At 44.5% G+C, this 21,839-nt stretch overlaps 1 protein-coding gene across 2 annotated transcripts in view; it reads left to right on the top strand.

Annotated features, from left to right (window-relative positions):
* Mtmr12 (myotubularin related protein 12) overlaps window positions 1-21,203 on the top strand; it is a 64,524-nt gene extending 43,321 nt beyond the window's left edge. For both annotated transcript variants that reach the window (XM_041631076.1, XM_041631077.1), the window contains exons 8-16: window positions 3,269-3,344; window positions 7,580-7,686; window positions 8,502-8,626; window positions 9,964-10,042; window positions 11,190-11,260; window positions 13,908-14,080; window positions 16,265-16,432; window positions 17,330-17,491; window positions 20,453-21,203. In XM_041631076.1, coding sequence (XP_041487010.1) covers window positions 3,269-3,344; window positions 7,580-7,686; window positions 8,502-8,626; window positions 9,964-10,042; window positions 11,190-11,260; window positions 13,908-14,080; window positions 16,265-16,432; window positions 17,330-17,491; window positions 20,453-21,022 — 1,531 coding nt within the window. In that variant the 3' untranslated portion in view covers window positions 21,023-21,203. The remainder of the gene's footprint in view (window positions 1-3,268; window positions 3,345-7,579; window positions 7,687-8,501; window positions 8,627-9,963; window positions 10,043-11,189; window positions 11,261-13,907; window positions 14,081-16,264; window positions 16,433-17,329; window positions 17,492-20,452) is intronic.
* The last annotated feature ends 636 nt before the right edge of the window (window positions 21,204-21,839 follow it).

Below are 21,839 nucleotides of genomic sequence, written 5' to 3'. Positions count from 1 at the left end.
TGTTTTTACTTTGGTGATTATCCCTAAAGAAAGATTAGCTTACTGTCCACCCACTCAGGCAGGTACATAAGAGAATATAAAAGTACTTCAGAACTTTAGAAGTCAAGGTCTTAAAACTTGTACTGACTTGGAGGCCATAGTCATGACCAGTGGTTCACATCATAGTCTCATAGGGGCTGTAAGATGACTCAGATGACTCAGGGGTTAAGAGCACTTCTAGAGGACCCCAGTTTAGTGTCCTGTGCCTGTGTCTGTCTACTAACAATTGCTAACACTCCAGCCCCAGGCGATCCAACCCCCTCTTCTTCTGACCATTAGCATCCAGACACACACCATGCACATGTAAACACACACACACACACACACACACACACACACACAAATGCATGAATATTTAAAATGATTGATTATACAAATTTTGTATAAGGTTGACTATACAAATTTTGAAGCAGTATAGAAAAACAGTGTATGCCATACTTTCTTTTACTCAGGTGTAACAATGACTAATCCATAGCTAATCCTGTTTTCTCTACACCCCCACCTAGTTGTCTCTCTTTGGAATTGCTTGGAAATGAATTTCAAAGCTCATTTCATTTATGTTTAGTATATATTGCAAAGAACAAAGGACTGGGGTTGTTTTTAATATACACAGCATGAAACCATTATCATACTTTTCAAATTCACACTACTTTTTTGTTTGTTTTGTGAGACAGGGCCTCCCTTTTGAAGCACTTGCCTTGGGACTTGCTATAAGAACCTCAGACTCCCGTTGTCTCCCAAGTGCTGCCTTGAAAGGAATGTGTCAGCCCCAGCCTCACACTGTTTCTTTGATATCTAATTAGTATTTAAATTTTCCCATGATTTGGTTTGGCTTGGGGGTGGAGGGAAGTTGTTTTGTTTTGTTTTGTTTTGAGACAGTGCTTCACTGTGTAGCCCTGGCTGTCCTGGAATTCACTCTGGAGACCAGACTGACTTGGAACTCACCAGAGATCCAACTGCCTCTGCTTCTTTCTCCTGAGTGCTGGGACCAAAGACATGTGCCATCACCACCTAGCTGTCTTTTATCTTTTTAATCTTACTGTTAATAAAGAGTCAGAGTAACATTTTGCCATTTCCTGATGGGTTTCTTAAGTTACTCTTGTATGGGTTCTGAAACTGTCATATTTTACTTGAAGAAATCAAGCAGATTGCTAGTTGTTTCCCACAGTATGGGATGTGGTGATTGTACCAAATCACCAAATATTTAGTATATTGTGATATTTAGTATATTGTGCAACTTGTGTGGATTGATTAATGGATCAATCATTTGTGTTTTGATCTCTTTGCTTTAGCGATCCATCTGTCCATGGGGCTGGGGGATGGCTCGTGGATAAGACTACTTTTTGCTCTTTCAGAGGACTGGAGTTTGGCTCTTAGCACCCACATGGTGGCTTACAACTTGTAACTCCAGCTCCAGAGAATCCAATGCCCACTTCTTCTGGCTTTTGAGGTCACTTTCATGGACATGGCACATAGACATACACATAAAAAAATTCCTTTTTTTCTGAAATTTGTCTTTCTCATGATTTGATGCTTGTCAGATTGAGGTCAGGCATGCAGTGTGTCTGCAAATACCGTCTGATTACAACTTAGCTGCACAGGCGCCTTCTGTTTTGGGAGGCTGTATTTCAGACTCTTTGAGAGAGAGGTGTTTACCACTCTATAGGGAGGGGTCTGTTGACTAGAAGCCAGTGCACCCATGTATTTTGGATCCCTCTGAAAATCTAGTTTATCTATGTCCTACAGTTCAGGCTTGTTGTTATAAAGATTTTCTCCTGGAGAATAATCACAATGGCTCCAGGTCTTTGTAACTCAGGAAGAGCTTCACTGAGTGTGGTGTCTCAGTTTCTCAGCTTCTTTATCTATAAAATGGTAATACTCATACTATGTATCTGCTAGTGGTGTTGAATTAAATGAATCGTCTATGTGTTGGATTAGTGCAGTGTCCGCCACAGAGGAGACCTCTTCAAATGTTTGTTGTTGGCAGAACTTTTTGTTTGTTTGTTTGAGACAGAGTATTTCTTTTTCTTTTTCTTTTTTCTTTTTTTTTCGAGACAGGGTTTCTCTGTGGCTTTGGAGCCTGTCCTGGAACTAGCTCTGTAGACCAGGCTGGTCTCGAACTCACAGAGATCCTCCTGCCTCTGCCTCCCGAGTGCTGGGATTAAAGGCGTGCGCCACCACCGCCCAGCTGAGACAGAGTATTTCTATGTAATTCTGTCTTGGACCTCACTATGTAGACCAGGCTGGCCTTAAACTCACTGAGATGAGATCTGGTCTCCCAAGTGCTGGAATTAAAGTCACGTGCCACCATATCCATCTCAGAGTGTGTATGTGATAAAATGGACTGCAATCCTCATTTTACTGATTTTCATATTTTTTAATTATAAACAACACAGGTGTTTATGCTGTTACTGTTCATTGTTTTTTTGGACTTCATATACTTTTAGATATCACAATTTCCAATCTCTGCCTTTTTTCGGTGCTGAAGATCAAACCTTCAGCCTTGTGCATGCTAGGCAGGGGCTTTGTTGCAGGGCTGTACCCACACCCCTCATCTTCCTCATGTTGCTGAAGAGGGGTGGCATTTCATCTTTGGTTTTTTTTTGGGGGGGGGGGCTGTCTTGGAACTCACTCTGTAGACCAGGCTGACCTCGAACTCACAGAGATCAGCCTGCCTCTGCCTTCTAGGTGCTGGGATTAAAGGCGTGCGCCACCACTGCCCGGCTTTATCTAATCTATTTTAGTGAGTCCAAAGTTTTATACCCAAACCACTTTTTATCATAACTTGTATAACCATACTAAAAACATCTTTTTAGATAAACAACTTAAGCTTTTATGTTTCTCAGTCTTATAAACTTTACATCTCTTATGTGAAGATGTATTGCTGTGACTGATTTAATAAAAAGCTAATGGCCAGTAGCTAGGTAGGAGGGATAGGCAGGATTTCTGGGGGAAAAAGAGAAAGAGGAGGAGGAATCTAAGCATGCAGGAGAAACCAGGAGGCAGGGAGAGGAAACAGGAGGTAGGTATAAAGTGAAAGAGAGGTAGTACCACATGATAGAATGTAGATTAATATAAATGGGTTAATTTAAGTTATAAGAGCTAGTTGAGACAAGCCTAAGCTATAGGCAGAGCTTTCATAATAATAAGTCTCTGTGTCATTATTTGGGAACTGGCTGGTGGGACAGAAAAAGACTTGGTTACAGTTGATGCCACCTCTTTCTTCTAGGTTGCCCGCATACTTTGTTGTCCCTGGTCCCCTACTCGAAGAGGATGTGCGGCGTTTCCAGGGCCATGGCATACCAGTAAGTGCATCCGGGACCCTGGGAAAGGGGACATCAGCAGCTCTCGGCCATCCTAGCAGTGGTGCTCCAGAGGTTGTCCATGGTCTATGAGCAATCCAGAAACACCTCCTGAACTCGAGGCTCCCTAGGACAAGTCTAGGACAAGTCATCACAAATGCTCTTGTAATATTAGATAGAAGACATTGAAAAGCTTCATGAGGATAATAGACCCATCTGCTTTGACACCTAACTCGTTTGAACCAAACTGACACTACATATAGTGGAATTTAATTTATTTTGGCTAGCTAGCTCTGTTATCTTGATATGGGCATGTTGAATTTTCTGCTAGAGACATCATGAAACACACCTTAATTTTCACAGAACAGGCTATATAGTATGTCATTGATCAAATAAAACAAAACTAGATGACACCCCTGTTTCTAGCTGTTGACTGGGAGTTACCTAACCTATGGGACTTTAGAAAGAAATGAAAATTACAAGGCCGTGCTGTGCAGTACACAGGCTGGCTTGCCAGAAGAATCTTGAATGTGAGCCAACATGATGAAGCTCCGTCACATACCCAGAGCCCATGGAGCTGGGTAGGTAAAGAGTGTGGCCCTTGAGGTGGGACAGAGTCTGAACGCCTGGCCTAGGAGGGCAGCTCTGCAGCCCCAGCCTCTAACACTGTTGGCTAAATAGTGCCAGGTGACTGAACGTTTTCAGAGGAAGCCAGAAGTACAGATTTCTGTGTGATTTTCCTGATCTCCAGCTAGCCGTAGCTAAGTCGAGAGTTTCAAAAAATGTGTCTTTGGGGGATGGCTGGATCAGATCCCACCAGTTTCCAGCCTTCGGTTGACAGCTGCAGTTCATGTACTTACCTTTACACTCCTAAAATGAGTGAGCCTGTGAAAGAGTTTTTGTTTATGTAGTTGTGTAGTATTAGAAATTTCAGTTGAGGCTGGGTGGTGGTGATGCATACCTTTAATCCTAGCACTCAGGAAGCAGAGGCAGGTGGATCTCTATGAATTCAAGGCCAGCCTGGTCTACAGAATGAGTTCCTGGACAGCCAGGACTACACAGAGAAACCTTGTCTCGAAACCGGCCCTCCCATCCCCAAAAGAAAGAAACTCTAGTTGAAACTAACTGTAATATCTCATGCCTATAATCTCCACTTTCAGGAGGCTGAGGCAGGAGGCTTGCTGTGAGTTTAAGGACAACATAGGCTATAGAATGAGACCCTATTAATTTTTTTCAAACTAAATCTTAATGAAAATTTTAAGTAACATGTGTTAGCATAAGTAACATCCTTTTATGGAAAATAGCCATCCAAAATAGTAAAATGGAACAGCACTATTTAGCATTTTGGAAATAGATGCCAGCTGGATTCTTTTATTCAGTCTTTTTTTTTTTTTTTTTTTTTTTTTTGGTTTTTCGAGACAGGGTTTCTCTGTGGTTTTGGAGCCTGTCCTGGAACTAGCTCTTGTAGACCAGGCTGGCCTCGAACTCCCAGAGATCCGCCTGCCTCTGCTGGCATTAAAGGCGTGCGCCACGACCGCCTGGCTTTATTCAGTCTTTTGTGGTATGCTGAGGATCAGTTAAAGAACACAGTGAAGCTTCAGCTTCAGGCTTGTGCATTTGGAACGGAAGGCATAGTTAGTAGCTGGACTGAGAATATTATTTGACAGTGCAAATGACAGTTTTACAAAGGTCCCAAGAACCTGTCATTAAAGTCCCCCAGTCTCTCATACTTTGAAAAAAATTAGAGAATGCATTTTGTTCTATTACACATTTGGAAAATGCTGGTCCATGGTTACACATCTAAATTGACACATTAATACCGTTCTCTTACAAGAAGAGTGATGATGAGAAGCTGTTCAAGTAATGTCAGGTACTAGTTTTCCACAGTTTTTGTTTTAAACCTCATTTTGTTTTGTCATTGGCAACATTTTGTAAATTGCTTTTTGTGAATTGATAAACTCACTTTATTCAAATTTTAAGTTTTGTTAGAAATCTAATTTTTTGAGGTTTATTCCAGAAGCACTGTATTTGCATCATTTCCTTCTCTCCTCTCAACTCTTGCCATGTCCCTCCCTACTCCTAAAGTTATGACCTTTCTTTATTGTTTTTACATGTGTGTGTGCATATATGTATATACATACACACATAACCTACTAAGTCCATTTAGTGTTTCTTGTATGTAACATGTGTTGGTGGCTGACCACTTGAAATTAGATAACTCATCAGGGGATCATCCTTGGAAACCCTTTCCCCCTTTCTCACTTTCTCAGTTGATTGCACAGAGCTGTTCCCTAGGGCAGGGCCTAGATGTGGGTTTTACCCGCCCACATTGGCATGTCAGCTGGTATTCTTGTTATGCAGGTGTCTTACTCATACTATTGAGGTTTCCTGGGCACAGCTGTTTCCCAGCAGGTGTCCTGATCCTCTGGTTCTTAAAACCTTTCCACCTTTGTGCATGTATCAGTTAGAGTTGGACACCCCAGATTTCTTTCACTTGTTTTCTACATTTGACCAGCTGTGATCTCTGTCATGGTCAACATTTGCTGTAAAAAGAGGCTTCTTTGATGAGGGGTGAGAGTTATACTTACCTATGGACATACGGATAAGTATTTAGAATACAAGTCCAATGAAGTAGCTGTTGTTTACCCCCAAGTTAAAAGTGCCAAGTTGCATCATTGATACTGTCCTCTGGCTGGTCCTTTTCTGGTCTGTAGGCATCACAGTTAGATGGGCTGGCGGCTGCTTTTCTATGTGGCAGCTTGCCTAGCTCCCTCCAATACCATAAGAGCTAGTCCTCTAAAGTCTAAACATGCACAGTTTTTGTAAAGGCACTCTTATCTCATAGGACAGACCCTTTGTGATATATCATAGTCAAGGTTATAAAATTGATCATTTAAAAATTTATTATTAGTGGGGGCCAAGGACATGGATGCTGCAGTACATGTGTGAAGGCAGGGAACAGCTTTGTGGAGTTGATTTTCTCCTTCCACCTTTGCTCGTCATCTGGGGATTGAACTCTGGTCATCAGGCTTGCCCAACAAGTATTTTACCTACCAAGCTATCGCTTGGGCCCTAAAATCTGTCATTTTTAACCTTCTGTTCAAGAACATTCTTGAGTGAATTGGACTGTTCTTACTAGTGGAAACTAATTAGCAAACTGTGTAGTTGGGTAGCGTGCCTGGACTGGTGCTGAACCACTGGCAGGTTCACCAGCCACAGCTACTGTGCTGCCAGTGCATGTCCCACAGTGGAAAATGGTTGTGGTATTGCAGGCCACCCATAAGGGTCTCGGGTCTCAGGACAGTGCATAGTACACTTGGAAAAGCACACTTGTGACGAATGAAAATGAGGGTTTCTACCTTCAGCTTTAAGAGGTTGTGGTGTGGTCTGTGGGAAGAAAAAAAAGGATTATCTACACATGTGGGGATAGGCTCCTCCTCCATCCCTACCACATGGGAAATTAAGATATAGCATATTTTCACCAGACTTTGGAACTGAGACATAGGAAACAGTCTCCTGAAAAGTAAAGAGCCTCCTGGTGGTGGTCTTTAATCCTAGCACTCAGGAGGCAGTGGCAGGCAGATCTCTGTGAGTTCAAGGCCAGCCTGGTTTACTGAGCAAGTTCCAAGGACAGGCTCCAAAAGCTACTCAGAGTAACCCTGTCTTGAGGGGGGAAAAAAGTGAGGTGAAAAGAAGAGCTAGCGACACTTGTTAGGAGTTTTAGGAAGCCATGTTCCCTAACCTGCCACAGTTATATGTTCCAGCATCTTCCGTGGTGTATGCACAGACAGCAGTAAGATATCATACAGGATAGAGCTGACACATCTGCCACAGGACAGTCAGTCGTTCCCCCTTCCCCATCACCCCCTTTGCTTGAAGTGACCATGAGAATTTAGTGAGTTTAATTCCTGCAAAACGGCTGGCATATAAAGCTGCACTGCTGTGGTAGTTGATGCCCCAGTGGTAGTCACAGTAACAGGGCTGCTGTCACCAGCTAAGTGACCAGCTCTAAGCCAAGTGAAGGTACATGTGAGACTGTGGGCAATGCTGAATCTGACGCCGAGTCCTGTTTTCGTTTTTGTTTTTTCTTTTTTAAGACTAAATCTTTGTTGTTGACTGTGTCCAGCCACTTCGTTTTAAAGCTATAAACATTTCTGTCTGAACGTAAATGCTAAGCTCATCTGCTCCCTGTTGGATTTTGAACAGTCTATCTGACATTTTCCCTTTCCTCTCTGTAGATCTGGTGTTGGTCCTGCCACAATGGAAGCGCCCTTTTGAAAATGTCAGCACTGCCCAAAGAGCAGGACGATGGTGCTCTGCAGATCCAGAAGAACTTCTTGGACGGGTCAGTACTCATTCCACACTTTGTTCTGGGTCCTTAGCTCCTGTTCTCTGAAAAGCAGGGAATAAGTACAGTTCTTACTACGTGTCCATTCTGCTTCCCTGCTGGTAGCTTTCTGTTGGAGGAATCTGAGAACAGCACTCACTGTAGTCACCTTACAGGAAACCAGTATAATCATTAGGAAGGCCAGCTGCTCTGCAGAGATTCACAGAAGTATCGGGCAGAGGGTGGGGGAGGGCATGATGGCTGTAACATTAGCAGCTGTCAAACAGAGGTCATGGGGTGTTACTATACTGTTCTGCTATTATATGGAGTAGAAGTTTCTCAAAATAGTCTATCTATCTATCTATCTGTCTGTCTATCTATCTAACTATCTATCATCTCTCTATCTACTACTTTTATGTGTATGGGTGTTTTGCCTGTGTGTATGTCTGCCCCATTCCCTGGGACTGGAATTATAGATAATTGTGAGCCTCTGTGGGCTGAACCCAGCTGTTCCAGAGGAGCAGCCAGTTCTCTTAACTACTGAGCCTTCTCTCCAGCTCCTCAAAAATAAATTTGATAAATTCAAAGTAGATAGCTTAAAACAACAAAAGGAATAGGTTATGTAATTAAATTGCTTTGACTTGACACGTCCTCCATTTCCCCATCTGCTGGCTCTCTAAATGAGGATTAAATGAGGTGATAGCTGCAGGGCCCTTAACACTGCAGCTTGTGGCTTGTGGCACATGCTCAGGACTAACATGCTATTCGAATTGATGTTTGCTCTTCTAACCTCATGTTACTTTTTTTTTTTCATGTTACTTTTTGACACCTAGAATTTACAAGACCATTCACAGGCCACCCTATGAAATTGTTAAAACCGAAGATTTATCAAGCAACTTCCTGTCCCTGCAGGAAATCCAGAATGCATACTGTAAATTTAAGCAGCTGTTTCTGATAGGTGAGAATCGCGAAATCTTTCTGTCCAATGGGAAGGCTAATGGCGGTGGGCAGGGACCCTCAGCCCAGGGTTATTGACAAGCAGTGTCAGGCTATAGGGAGAAGCCCAAGGCACCAACTATCTCTCTGGTACTGATCCTGCCCAGGTCCCCAGGCTCTCACCGGGGCCTCTGTGGCAATGGTCACATAACCATTTCCTTCCTCTCACCTTCCCCTGCATGCCACCTTTCATGGTGAACATCTTAGCTTCTCTCTAAGGTTTTGAACTGTGGAGTACCTGAAGCCAGTGACCTTCATTTATAATGTAGAATATTTGTTGGTTTTCTCTGGTTGACTTTTCTCCCAAACTGGGAATACTTTGATTTAGTCCTCGTTGGTCATGTACAGTTTCTTATAGTGCAAAACAATTTTGTTAATAAATGTAAAAACATTCCAGCCACTCCAGACCCCACCTCACCCCAGCCACATTTGTCTTCCCTCCCAGCCTATTAGTAACAACTGAAATCCTGACTGACTTAGTCATTCTTAGTAGCCTGTTGATTTTTTTTTTTCCAGTTTTGGTTTTTCAAGACAGCATTTCTATATGTATAGCCCTGGCTGCCTTGGAACTCGCTCTGTAGACCAGACTGGCCTAAAACTCAGAGATCTGTCTGCCTCTGCCTCCTAAGTGCTGAGATTAAAGGACCACCAGGCCCAGTTGAATTCTTCCCATTCTTTTTTTTTTTTTAAATATTTATTTAGTATACAATATTCTGTCTGTGTGTATGTCTGCAAGCCAGAAGAGGGTACCAGACCTCTTTACAGATGGTTGTGAGCCACCATGTGGTTGCCGGGAATTGAACTCAGGACCTTTGGAAGAGCAGGCAATGCTCTTAACCACTGAGCCATCTCTCCAGCCCGAATTCTTCCCATTCTTAAACCAGCCTGTCCTCTGGGTTTGACATGTTAGAGATGGCTTTTCCTAACTTTGACTCCTTAGCCTAGCACATTCTTTACTATTTTAGGGTTTGTTCAGCTGACATTGACTTTTCATTGCGTATACTGACTGCTGGTACTGTGATAAAGATAGCTGATAGAGAAAGCTGTTTTCCCTTGGGAAACAGAAACACCATGTACACCTCTAACCACAATGTGATAGACATTGTAAGGTACATTTGAAGTAGATGATTTTACTGTTTGACCCAGGACTGTGATTCTACAGTTGTGTTTTATTTCATGCAATTGGAACCCCTGAGTTGTACAGCCTGGGGTATCGTGGCTGTGCTGTAGCATCATGCTCTGGCAGGTGTGGCTGTGGACAATAACCTGAAGTCTCTCCCCCTTTTTTTCTGTTTACAGATAACAGTACAGAATTCTGGGACACAGATATAAAGTGGTTTTCTCTCTTAGAAAGCAGCAGCTGGCTTGATATAATCAGGTATTTTAACCCGTTGTTTTGTACAGTTTTCTAATTCTGAATTGTGGAGGAATTGACAGATCCCTAGTCTGTCACGGTTAATTATTCTGAGATCTTATGTTTAGTTCAGGGTTGGGTTGCACCCTTGTCCCTACCCCCAGGGTTTCTCTGTGTTGCCCTGGCTGTCCTGGAACTCAAGATCTGCCTGTCCCTTCCTCCCACTGGGTTGGACTGCATTTTATGATTTCTGTTTATAATTTCTTTGTACATTTGATAAGAATGTCCAGCACTCTCCCTGCTTACAAAGAAGTACAGTCTATAAGGAAGACAGTCTGAGACTACAGGAAAAACTGTGACCGTTCAAAACTAACGGAGATGGCAGTGCTGGCCTCCCAGTGGGAAGGACACTGACTTCTCACTGGATGTTATCCTGAACTTTATGTTTTTTTATTTCTTATTCTTAATGTCAATGCATCATTTTGGTTTAGAACTGAGTCTCAGAAGAGTTATATTGCATTTTCTAACTCACAGCTCCTCTCAGCTGCCATTAACTAAAGGACACAGCAGAGGCAGCTACAGAACAGATGTGGGCCAGGGACTACTCAGCCTGTGCTGCACCTGAGGAAAGGCAACTCTTCCCATCCAACCTGCGTGTTCTCTCTTATATTCATCAACCTTTTTTTTTTTTTAAAGATAGGGTCTCTTCATAGCCAGGCTAGTCTCAGCTCCCAAGTACTGGGATTTTCATATTGCTGCAATCACAGTGGCCATCATTTGTACTGCTGAATAATATTCCAACATGCACACGAATGCACACATAAATTTGTACTCAGTTTGTCAATGAGCTCTCATGTACTCATAAATTTATACTCTGTCAGTGAACTCTTAGGTTGCTTCTGTGTTTTGACTAGTGTGAGTGTTGGTGTAGTGTGTGTGGAGGTGTGGGTATCTAGGATCCTTCTTTTCCTTTAGTGTGTGTGTGTGCTCTTATATATCCATAATTTTTTATAGGTAGGTGAGTATCAGTAAGTAGTTATTATTTCCTTTTCTAGCCTTTTAGCATGAAGAAATACAAGAAAACTGAAAACAATTCACACTGCCTCTAAACTTGTCTATAGGACAAGCTCCAGAACTAAGGCTCCTGTTCTCATCTCTCTTCCATGTTTAGACGCTGCCTGAAGAAAGCAATAGAGATTACAGAATGCCTGGAAGCACAGAATATGAATGTTCTGCTCTTGGGTAAGAAAGCACATGGGTGACTTCGTTCACTGGGAGTCAACTTTTTTTTCCCTTGGTTTTTTGAGATAAGGTTCTCTGAGTAACAACTGTGGCTGTCCTGGAATGAGCTTTGTAGACCAGGCTGGCCTCAAACTCACAGAGATCCACCTGCATCTGCCTTCCAAGTGCTGGGCTGAGAGTCAACTTTTGTTTTGTAGCTATAACTTATGGCATCGATTTGTTTCTTCTCTCTCTTCATTTTTTTAGCTCCTAATTCTTTGCCTCAGATTTCACTGTTACAGTTTCAAACAAAATCTTTTCACTTGGACCTTGCAGACCCACTCACAGCCCAAGACAGAATTGTTTGGTGTCTTTACCCAGCAGTCTCTGGGATGCCCTTTGCACAGGAGACCTGCAGATGCATAGAGTTCTTGCCCGTGTGTGGACAGCTTTGTGCAGTTGCCATGGGAAGTGCAGTGTTGGACCGTGGCTTTCCTCTCCTCATTGGGGTATTTGCTGTGCTCTGGCATCACACAGTCTGTAAAAACCCCATCAGCCCCCTGCAGCAGAGCTGTTGTGAGTGCTTAGATAGGAGCTGAAGCGTTACCTGTTCTTTAGATCTTAGTTCAGTTTGTTTTTGGGGTGGGGGGGTGCGTCCTCACTGTGTTGCCCAGGCTGGCTTCAAATTCCTGGGCTTAAGTGAGCCTCACAAGAATCTGGAACTACAGATGTGTCGCCATCCTGGCCTGCTTTGTAGAGGACCTGAGGTTTCTAGCCTGATGCTCCATATTGAGTGGATCGTCTCCTGGATTCTGCCCCTGGTGTTCATCACATCCGTGATGCTTCTCTTATTGTAGCTCCTAAGAGCAAATTGGAAAAAAATGTTCCTTCTCATGACTTCTGGATCACCTGGTGCTAGCTCACCAGCTTAGTACTGAGTGCTCTTACTGAGCACCTTGTGTGAACAGAGCTCTATGCTTTTCCTTCTAGACGCTTACAAACAATGGGAGCATTACCTTAAAACTATTCATAAAGACACAAGAAAAATATTACTGGAATTCTGAATAGCTCGTAAAGAGGGATGAGATCTGAGAGGTGTGAGAGCCCAGAACAGATCCACCAACCACGGAGCTGTGCACTGTGAAGTCTGGTTCTGGTGGAAGTGAAATGTCCCACCCCTTTGGCGTCTTGACCTGTCTTCTGCAGTCTCGTGTTCTAGCCTCACTGCTGTCCCCTAGGGTGTAGCACCAGCACCTTCGGATGAAGAGGAAGATTGCCTTCCAGATGGGCTGTCCTGTCAGCATTAGAGGGCAGGTGCAGAGATGAGTTAGGTCTCCAGAACCTTCATTAAAGACAGAAGGGGCATGGTAGCATGGACTTGTAAGCCCAGCCCCGTGGGAGAGGAGACAGGACCACTGGCACTCAGTGGACAAGAAGGCAAGCCCACTCCTGAGCTGCAGGCCAGTATGTCCTCCAGGCTGACCTCCACATGCACACGCGCACTCACACACATCCATCCATCCACAAACCCTTGTATAGGTCGTTCTGTTTGTTGTGGAGGAGTGCAAGCCTGAGCTCTAGTGCATTGTGATATTCTAGGGCACAGGAAGAGAAGGTGCTTGCAGCATGAGTATAGCTCTAGTACATTGTAATATTCTAGGGCACAGGAAGAGAGGGTGCTTGCAGCATGAGTATAGTTCTAGTTCTCTAACCCTCAGGGTACGGCCTCCATTGCTGGAGAACATTTTTTAAAAAAGCATTTTGAGCCAGGCATGGTGGCGCATGCCTTTAATCCCAGCACTTGGGGTGGGGTGACAGAGGCAGGCAGATCTCTGAGTTTGAGACCAGCCTGGTCTACAAGAGCTAGTTCCAGGATAGGCTCCAAAGCTACAGAGAAACCCTGTCTCAAAAACAAACAAACAAACAAAAAAAAAGGCAATATGAATTGCACCTTTTTGAATGGTGTGGGGGATAAAGAGAAAGCCATGGGAAATGTAGACCTGACTTTAGCATCTTCATACTCTAAGAAGAATACATGACTGTGGCTGTTTGTTTGCCATTGCTCTAAATCAGAAGTGTTAGGTAAGTCTGTGAAAGGACTTGGGCTTTGTGGGTTTTATGAAGTGCACTCCAGGTGGTCACATGGAGGATTATCAAGAAGAATTCCTCCTGTAGGCTTGGCAAGGAGAAGCAGGCACCTCTGTGCTCCTCAGACAGAACAGAAAAGAGTCTTGTGACTGAACCAGTCATTTGATGCAAAGCAGCCCATGAAGGACAGGAAGTAGAAGAAAGGGTTCTGAGTCCGGAGCAGTGAGCAGTGACTCAGGCTTTCTCCCCAGGAAAGAAATGCAATGGACTTCATCTGCAGTCAGGCGGACCATCAATGTTGCTAGCTACTCCTTTATGGTACCTGTGGATGCCGTGTGCTAAAAGTGGAGTTTTCAGTGCTCCATTTGTTCAGTAAGCAGATCTCTGCTTAGCACACTACCATGTGCTGGAACTGTCCTAACAAGCCAGAAGCAGTTTATATCTCCCTGGTTGGCCCTTGTCTATAGGAAGTAAGATAGACCTTGGTGTGGGGAACCCTGCTCTTAGCTGTGTAGGTGAGAGCACTGCCTCTTGGTAACACCATGTCTTTCTCCTTGGTGCTCTTGCTGGGCCCTTCTAGAAGAGAACGCGTCTGACCTCTGCTGCCTCCTCTCCTCTCTGGTGCAAGTGATGATGGACCCCCACTGTCGAACCAGGACTGGGTTCCAGAGCCTCATCCAAAAGGAATGGGTTATGGGTTGCCACTCTTTCTTGGATCGCTGTAACCATCTCCACCAGAATGACAAAGAGGAGGTGAGTGCCCTCACTGCAGACTGTTGCAGTCCTAGGGAGAAGGGTTCCCTCTCATCTGGTCACTGTCCTCTCATAGAAGCTTCTCAAGTGCATACTTGACAGACATCAGCAAACTGGTCAGCTCATCGCAGATGCTTTGAATGCTGTAAACAATATGGAAATCCTCCCCAGGACAGAAAGGATATCAATAAGTGTGTTCAGAGTCTTCTAATTGTGTAGAGTAAGGCTGTATATACGTTTCATACTAAGAGAAATATGGTTTTGTAACACTTATTTACAAAATAACTCAGGAAGAAAAAAATCCTTCAAATCTTGGCTAAATTAAACTTTGTAGTTGGTGATGTTTGGTGTCTAAATTTGCCACAGGAAGTACGCTTAACACTAAATTTTCCTTGTGCTGGTGCCATCCATTGTTAGAGCCTTTGTAGTGCCAAGAGAAGTGTGCCCTGAGTCACAGCCTCTTCTGTTTCTTTTTGGGTATCATTGCTGTGTTGTTTGGGCAAGGGTGTTTGGTTATATTGCCAAATATTATATTGGTTGTCCTGGAACTCAACCTTCCATCTCATCATCCCAAGTAGCTGGGATTACATGCATGCACTACCACACCCAGCTTGCTTCTCTTTAGATGAATGGCTCAGTGTCTCAGATCTGGGAGTTGTTTTATGTTTTGATTTGATTTAATTTTAGGCAAGGGCTTGTGTATCCCAGGCTGGTCTCAACTCATTCTGCAGCCAAGGATGAACTTGAAGTTTAATCCTTCTGCTTCCACCTCCCAGGCACTGACATTATAGGCCTATAACACCACAACCAGTTTTGTGCAATGCTGGATGTGGACCCCAGGGTTTCAATGGTACTAGGCAAGTACAGAGCCACACCCCCAGTCTTAGTTAACATTTAGCTCATCTCTAGAGTGTGGTGTGCTTTTTTAGGCAACACCAATATAAACTCCTTGGTTCTCTCTGATAACTCGTGAAAGAAAAATGGAACCAACTTTATTTAATTAAATCATCTATAGAATGAACACATGCCAATAATGTGAATTGTGACTTTTCTTATTCTGGATCTCTAATCAGCATGTCTGTGATGCAGCATAGCTTGGCCCAGCATGCTGTGTGAATAGAAAGCCTGTGGCTTCTGCTCCTCGGGGCTTGACAGGTTCCTGGAGAGCCTCAGGCCTCTGTCACTATGCCTGCTAGTTCTTTCAGGCCAAACCTGTGCTCTTCTGTATGTTATCAAACTTAAGAGAAACCACCGTCTCTCAGTCTTGAAAGGGACTTGGAGGAAGTAGGTTGAAAGGCTAATGTGATTTCCATACTTTGATAAACAGAGAGGTCTTTGGAAAGATGTACTTTTGCATGTCTTGAGAAAGAAAGACTGACAGACTCCGTATCTAGTTAGGAAAGAAGTCAGTAGAAGGTGTTCACTCAGCACACATAATCCCAGGTTACTGTACAGTGAGGTTTTACATTTTGTTTAGCGATGTTGCCCATAATATGTGCTGTGAAGCCTCTCAGAACCAACATGCGGTTCTGGAGAGCTAGCTGGTGGGACTTAACGATGTTACTGATGTTGAGCTGGCCTTTTGTCCAATAGTTCTTACTGCTGTCCTACCAGCTCCATGTGAGGCCTGCGTCTCTACTCTTGTAGAAGGTGGACACTATCACATTGTTGCCTTACCCTGTTAGAGGACCACTGGTGGATCGAGAAGAAAGTTCCATGAAGTGGTAGCACAACAGAGAAACTGCCAGCAAAGACTTGCCCCTGAGTAGTCTCCAGAACCAACCTTGCCTGTTGTCACGGGGCAGAGATAAATACTCCCATTTTATTGACAAAGTGTAAAATGGCAGTCATCACTAAATCCTGTTTTTGCAGCAGAATACTGTGTAGAAGAATGGAATTCATTTGATTTGTGTTTAGTGTTCCCTATCACCAAAGCTGATTGCAGGCACTCATGTGTTAGTTCACATCCTTCTGTGGTTTTAGATACTTGTCTTTGACACAGTAGGAACTGCTAACCCACAGGGAGGTGGTCTCCCCTGAGAATGCTCATCGCTTGGAAAGGATTGTCTATTGTTTGTTTCCCAGAGGGGCAGGGCTCAGAAGCTCCTGATGACTGTTCAGTGAGCTCAGGACAGTTCATGCTGGGCCTAGGCTTCCTAAATGATGTATTTTGTTTCCACATAGGTCCCCGTGTTCCTGCTTTTCTTAGATTGTGTCTGGCAGCTGGTGCACCAGTACCCCCCAGCATTTGAGTTCACAGAGACTTTTCTGACTGTTTTGTCAGATAGCTTATATATACCTATTTTCAGCACCTTCTTCTTCAATTCGCCTCATCAAAAAGATACTAACATGGTAAGAGTCCCTTTTAGAGACCCCTGGGCCAAAGAAACTGCATCTTACAAACTCGATTCATAACAGTGGCTCTGATTCATAACAGTATTCAATACTGGTTATGCGCCAAACATTGCTTCAAGTGATTCCCAGCTATTCCTACCTGGGGACGGATTTAGTCCTTGCAGCACACTGTAGTTATATATTGTTATCCCTGAGGAAGCTGAAACGCAGTAATCATCTAGCCCAAGATCATATAGTAAATATTTAAGATTGGAGTTTGGGAATGGAGACAAATTAAAAGTTATTTTTTTTGAAGGTAGACCAGATGCCCTCTCTTTATTACCTTCAAGCCTAGAGTTATTCTGGGAAAAGAATGGACTCCAGGGTTTTGGTTTTACATCTGAAAGCCCTTTTGTCCCCACTCAGCTCAGCCTGTGCTCCAGGTGTAAAGTGTCTCTGTTAATCTCCATGCCTTCATCTAGCCCTCTCCTGCCTTGGGACGGACTTTTAGTTGGTAAATTGCCAAGTTCAACAGGGAAGCAGAAACAATGGAACCTGGCGTCTTAGTGACACAGCCCTGGGGTTCAGCCCTGTAGCTTGCCAGCTTCATACACTCAGACAGTTCACTTCTGTTTTCTGAGCCTCGGTTTCCTCAGGGTCAAGCTGGGAAAGTAGGGGTTAACTCACGCAGTTGTTGCGAAAGTGCCCAGTCTTGTAGCTGCCATAGACCACTAGACCACTGAAATAAGGGCCCTTCTCACCCCGCCACCAAGAGCTTCTGCCTTGAGAAACACAGCCTGTGTGCATTCATTCTCAGCCCCAGCCGAGCACTCTTCCTGGAGCCTGTTTCTGAGAATGTGTGTTTGCTTTCCAGCCATTCCTGGGAGCCATGGTGACCTGTGCTTGTTTTGGCAGGGTAGGAAAAGTGTGAATCCACAAAGCAAGCCTTTGACTCTGCTCACCGTGTGGGATTGGTCAGTACAGTTTGAACCCAAAGCACAGACATTGCTCAGAAACCCTCTCTATGTGGAAAAGCCAAAATTGGACAGGGGCCAGCGGAAAGGATCACGTTTCAAAGTAAGATGTGCTTGTTTTAACACCCCACCAACAGTGGCTCCTCCATCCTATGCATGCAAGGACAAGCACTACTTCATGGATCTCTCTGTTGGTGTGTTCCCTCTTAATACGGTGTGCAGTTGGGGTTTGTGATGCTCAAGTTTTTGGGGCTCATTAGCGGTGCCTTCAGCAAATCTGCCTTTGCGCTGATGAGACATGTCACTGAGGCTGCCGCCGCCACAGTTATGCTTCATGGAATTGTGCCTCTTACCCCGTCTCTGTATTGCTGGTAGAGTAAGGAATCATTGATTACTAAGGCTTTCCTCCACATATGCCAGTTTATATATTTCATAGCAAGACTTTTTCTTTCTTTTTAAGAAAATTTTTACTGTTTTATTTTATGAGTCTGTGTGTTTTATTTCATATATGTCTGTGAACTACATGTGTGCCTGGTGCCCACAGAGCCCCTGAAATTGGGTTTATAGTCAGTTATGAACCTCCATGTAGGTGCTAGGAATCAAACCTGGATCCACTGGAAGTCAGTGCTCTTAAACACTGAGCCATCTCTCCAACCCCAAGACTTTTCCTAATAAACCTATAAGCTGAGAGTGGCAAGCTTTGTATCGAGATCTACCCTGTCTCCCAGCTCTACCTGCTCTACTGTTGTGACAGAAAACAGTGGTCCTAAATGATAAGAGTGGGCCCAGTGTTTTACACAAGTGTCACCCCAGCATTGGCCCCTGGACTAGAGTTTTCCAGCCTGTACCCTAAACCACAAACAGCAAGTCTTTATTTTCCTTTTAGATACTTCTTCCTGATTTTACTATTCTACCCTGAAGTTCACTAACTGACACACAGTTTGAACAACATTACCTAGCTCTGTCACCTGGCCTGCAGTGTCTGACAGAGCCCTCGGTGATGGCAAACCCACGTCCAGGCATGTCGTTGTCTTTCTCGCCACTGTCCTTCCTATCCTGCCTGATCCGCAGTCCCTGGAAGCCTTGTCAATTCAGGCACGGAACAGGTTCTTAGTCTAAGGAAGCTGGGATCAGGTGAACCAAGACCAGCACTTGGGGATGGTGACAGCTGCGGAGCACTTAGCCCGCCTGCCATGTTGCCCTCTTAGTTGTCCTCAGGCCCTTTCCTGCAGCTGGAGCAAGATGGCTGCACGTCAGCCAGAGATGAGCTTTTCTTTGGTGTGCCATGCCCCCTGGTGGCAGCCTGCACTAGAGTCACAAAACTACCGGGTGCCTATGGGGTAAGGAGCCACTGAGACAGCTAAGCACCCCTTGTCTGATGTCCTCCCTGTCTCCTACTAGAGCCAGTGGCAGTTGATGTGAGCCAGGGGTGGGAGGATTGCAGGTTGTGTAAATGAAACAGGATTGGAGGTGAGCTACAAGGAATTTGAAAGCCTTCCTGTGAACACCAGGTGCCAGCTGGGATACCATGCTGAGAGGACACATGGGAGGGGGTGTGGGTAGAAGCTTCCAACACCAAGCAACACTTGGTGACATAGGTTCCCTTGTGGGTTTTTTTGTCCCACATTCCTGTCCAACTCAGCTTGGTAAGTATGGAGAAGAGAGTCCACTGATGTCTGGTGTCCTTGCTGTCTCTGGATGGAGAGTCAGATTCTAGTCATCTCTGGGTTGTGCTGTTAAGGGTAACTTTGCATGTGTGTATATTTTACTTATTATAAATTACTACTTATTTCCATAATCTGGAAATACTTTCTTTGTAAATTTTTTTTACAAGGATACACACTAGTAAAAAGCATGTTTGAAAACTGGAGTGTCAGCCTTAAGATAATACTTTTACTCTAGTTTCCCTTTGTTTATGTTAAGATCTCACATTGTTGGCTCAGGCTGACATGAAATTATGTAATCCAAGCTAGCCCTAAACTCCTGTCAGTCTCCTGTCTCAGCCTTCCGAGCACTGGATTGCAAGCATCACCTACTGCTTATGGCTCTCTGCTCCTACTGTGTATGAATGAACACCTTAGGAGCAGAGCAGTTGGCAAAAAACAGCGTCTCCTCACATTTATTTGTACCTTTTCCTGTGGGCATCGATGAAACCCACAACCTCTGACCTATCTTCATAACCCTCTCATGGTGTACCCCAAAATATAATGCCTTGCTTTGCTACTGAGAAAGCTAGCAAGCAGGAACGAAATGTGAAGCTCTCATGTTTCTTGTTGTGTGCAGCCTGTCAAGAATATCTGGCCAAGTTAACCCATTCCTCTTGGCCATTGCCTCTGCTCCCAATGCCTGTTGTCTGAAAGAGACCTGTGACTTCAGCTGGAGTTCTCACTGAGTGCCTGATAAGCTGAAAGGTTGTTTTGTCTGTGGGATAAGATCTCCAGGTGGTCAGTACTAATACCTGAAGATGTTCAGAATATTACTGCAGTAAAGAGTTCTTAAGTTCTCCAAAAAGAAACATTTCTTCCCCTTTAAATGATACACTAAGAGTGGTGGCACACACCTGTAATGCCAGTGATTGGAAGGGAGAAGCAGGAGGACCCCAGTGTTTCAGGCCAGCCTGGTTTACACAGTGGGTTCCAGGCTGTCCAGTGCTATGTAGCGAGAGACTCTGTCTCAAAAAGCCCCCAAGACTGATGGAAATCATTAACTGTGTTTCTCTAAAGTACTCTGTGTCCATTGGTACCCCTCTTGCTAAAAGGACTAGTTTGTCCCAGTATGCCTTTCTATGCATACTGGTTTCCTGGTTTCTTTCATTTGTTGATGGCACATCATGCGTATAGATCACTCAGTGTCATCAAGAACAGGAAGTCCCTCTCTGTGTGCTATACCATTTTAATGGACACACATGAGATGGCAGCTCTGACGTCCCTTGACACTGCTCACAGCAGGATGCTGCTGCTCTTTATTGTTGTTATTATTGTTATTGTTATTATTATTATTATTATAAAAACAGTTGTCACCTTGCCTCTTAACCAGATATTCTCTTTTGTGTTTTCTTTCAAAGCATCAACGACAACTTTCTTTGCCACTTACCCAGTCTAAGTCATCTCCCAAAAGAGGATTTTTCAGGGAAGAAACAGATCATTTAATCAAAAACCTTCTAGGCAAGAGAATTAGTAAGCTTATTAACTCCTCCGATGAGTTCCAGGACAACTCTCGAGAGTTTTATGACTACTGGCATAGTAAGCCCACAGACTACCATGGGTTGTTACTGCCTCACATCGAGGGGCCAGAAATCAAGGTGTGGGCCCAGCGCTACTTACGTTGGATTCCAGAAGCCCAAATCCTGGGTGGTGGCAGAATGGCTGCTATGAGCAAACTCTTGGAAATGATGGAGGAAGTGCAGAGCTTGCAGGAGAAAATCGACTCGAAGCCCCACAGACAGGAGGCTGTGCACACACAGGCACCGTGCCTGCTCAGGAACTCTGCCCGCTTGTCCTCCTTGTTCCCGTTTGCACTGCTCCAGCGACACTCATCCAAGCCTGTCTTACCCACCAGTGGGTGGAAAGCTCTGGGGGGTGAAGATGACCTGGCCAAACGAGAAGACGAGTTTGTGGACCTAGGGGATGTGTGACCTGTCTCCTCAGGGACTGTGAAAGAGGCACGCCAGAGGGACAGTTGTTCCCTGGACTGGTGTCGTGTTAGCCCACTGCTGTGTAGGAGAAAGCGGAGGCTTTCAGGAAGAGAACTGCTTCTCCTTTTCTTTCCCAGGTCTGAAAGATGATGCAATTAAAGCCGTGCCTCTAGTATTCATAGGAAGGAGTTCCTCTTTGACCTGTCATAGGATTGGGGTCGCTTCCTGACGCCTGTATAATATGTACACAAAACGCCTCACGGCCAGATTGCAGTGAGAGCTTCCTCCTTCTGTCTTTTCTGTGCCAAGATAATTACGTAGCCATTGGCAACAAGAGCAAGGTCAGCTTTATGTGGTGTCTGTAAATGGAGAGACCGAGGTATTAAGATACATGCTTTGACTTAAACCACAGCATATTCCAGCACACCCGTGGGCGCGCACACACACACACATGCACACACACACAGTAGAAAAGCTGGAAACTTCCACTGGTGTCATTCTAACATTCAGTCCCTCCTTCCCGGACTGTAACAAGGCGGGGTGGTGGCAGCCACCTTCCTTCTTCCTGCTCCATGTCATCTGCACTGGCCACCGTGGTGCAAATCATCCCAAGTGTCTTGCTGCTGACCTGTTGATTAAACTGGGGAATCCCTTTGTCTTCCCAGGGGAGTACCCATTCCTTGGAACCCCTCCATTGTGAGCATGCATTTTGCCTTCTACTTATGTATGGAGGCTCATGGCACCTGGACTGTGCCTCCCTGCAGCCCCTCAGCTGCTCCCCTTGCCGTCCCCATTGCTGTCATAGATGCTGGGGTAG

The sequence above is a fragment of the Microtus oregoni genome, unplaced genomic scaffold (assembly GCF_018167655.1).
Source record: "Microtus oregoni isolate MIOR12 unplaced genomic scaffold, Mior012 000036F_ref0000092, whole genome shotgun sequence".
Lineage (NCBI taxonomy): Eukaryota > Metazoa > Chordata > Mammalia > Rodentia > Cricetidae > Microtus > Microtus oregoni.
Note: the sequence above shows the minus strand (reverse complement) of the source record. Positions and strands in the feature narration are given on the sequence as shown.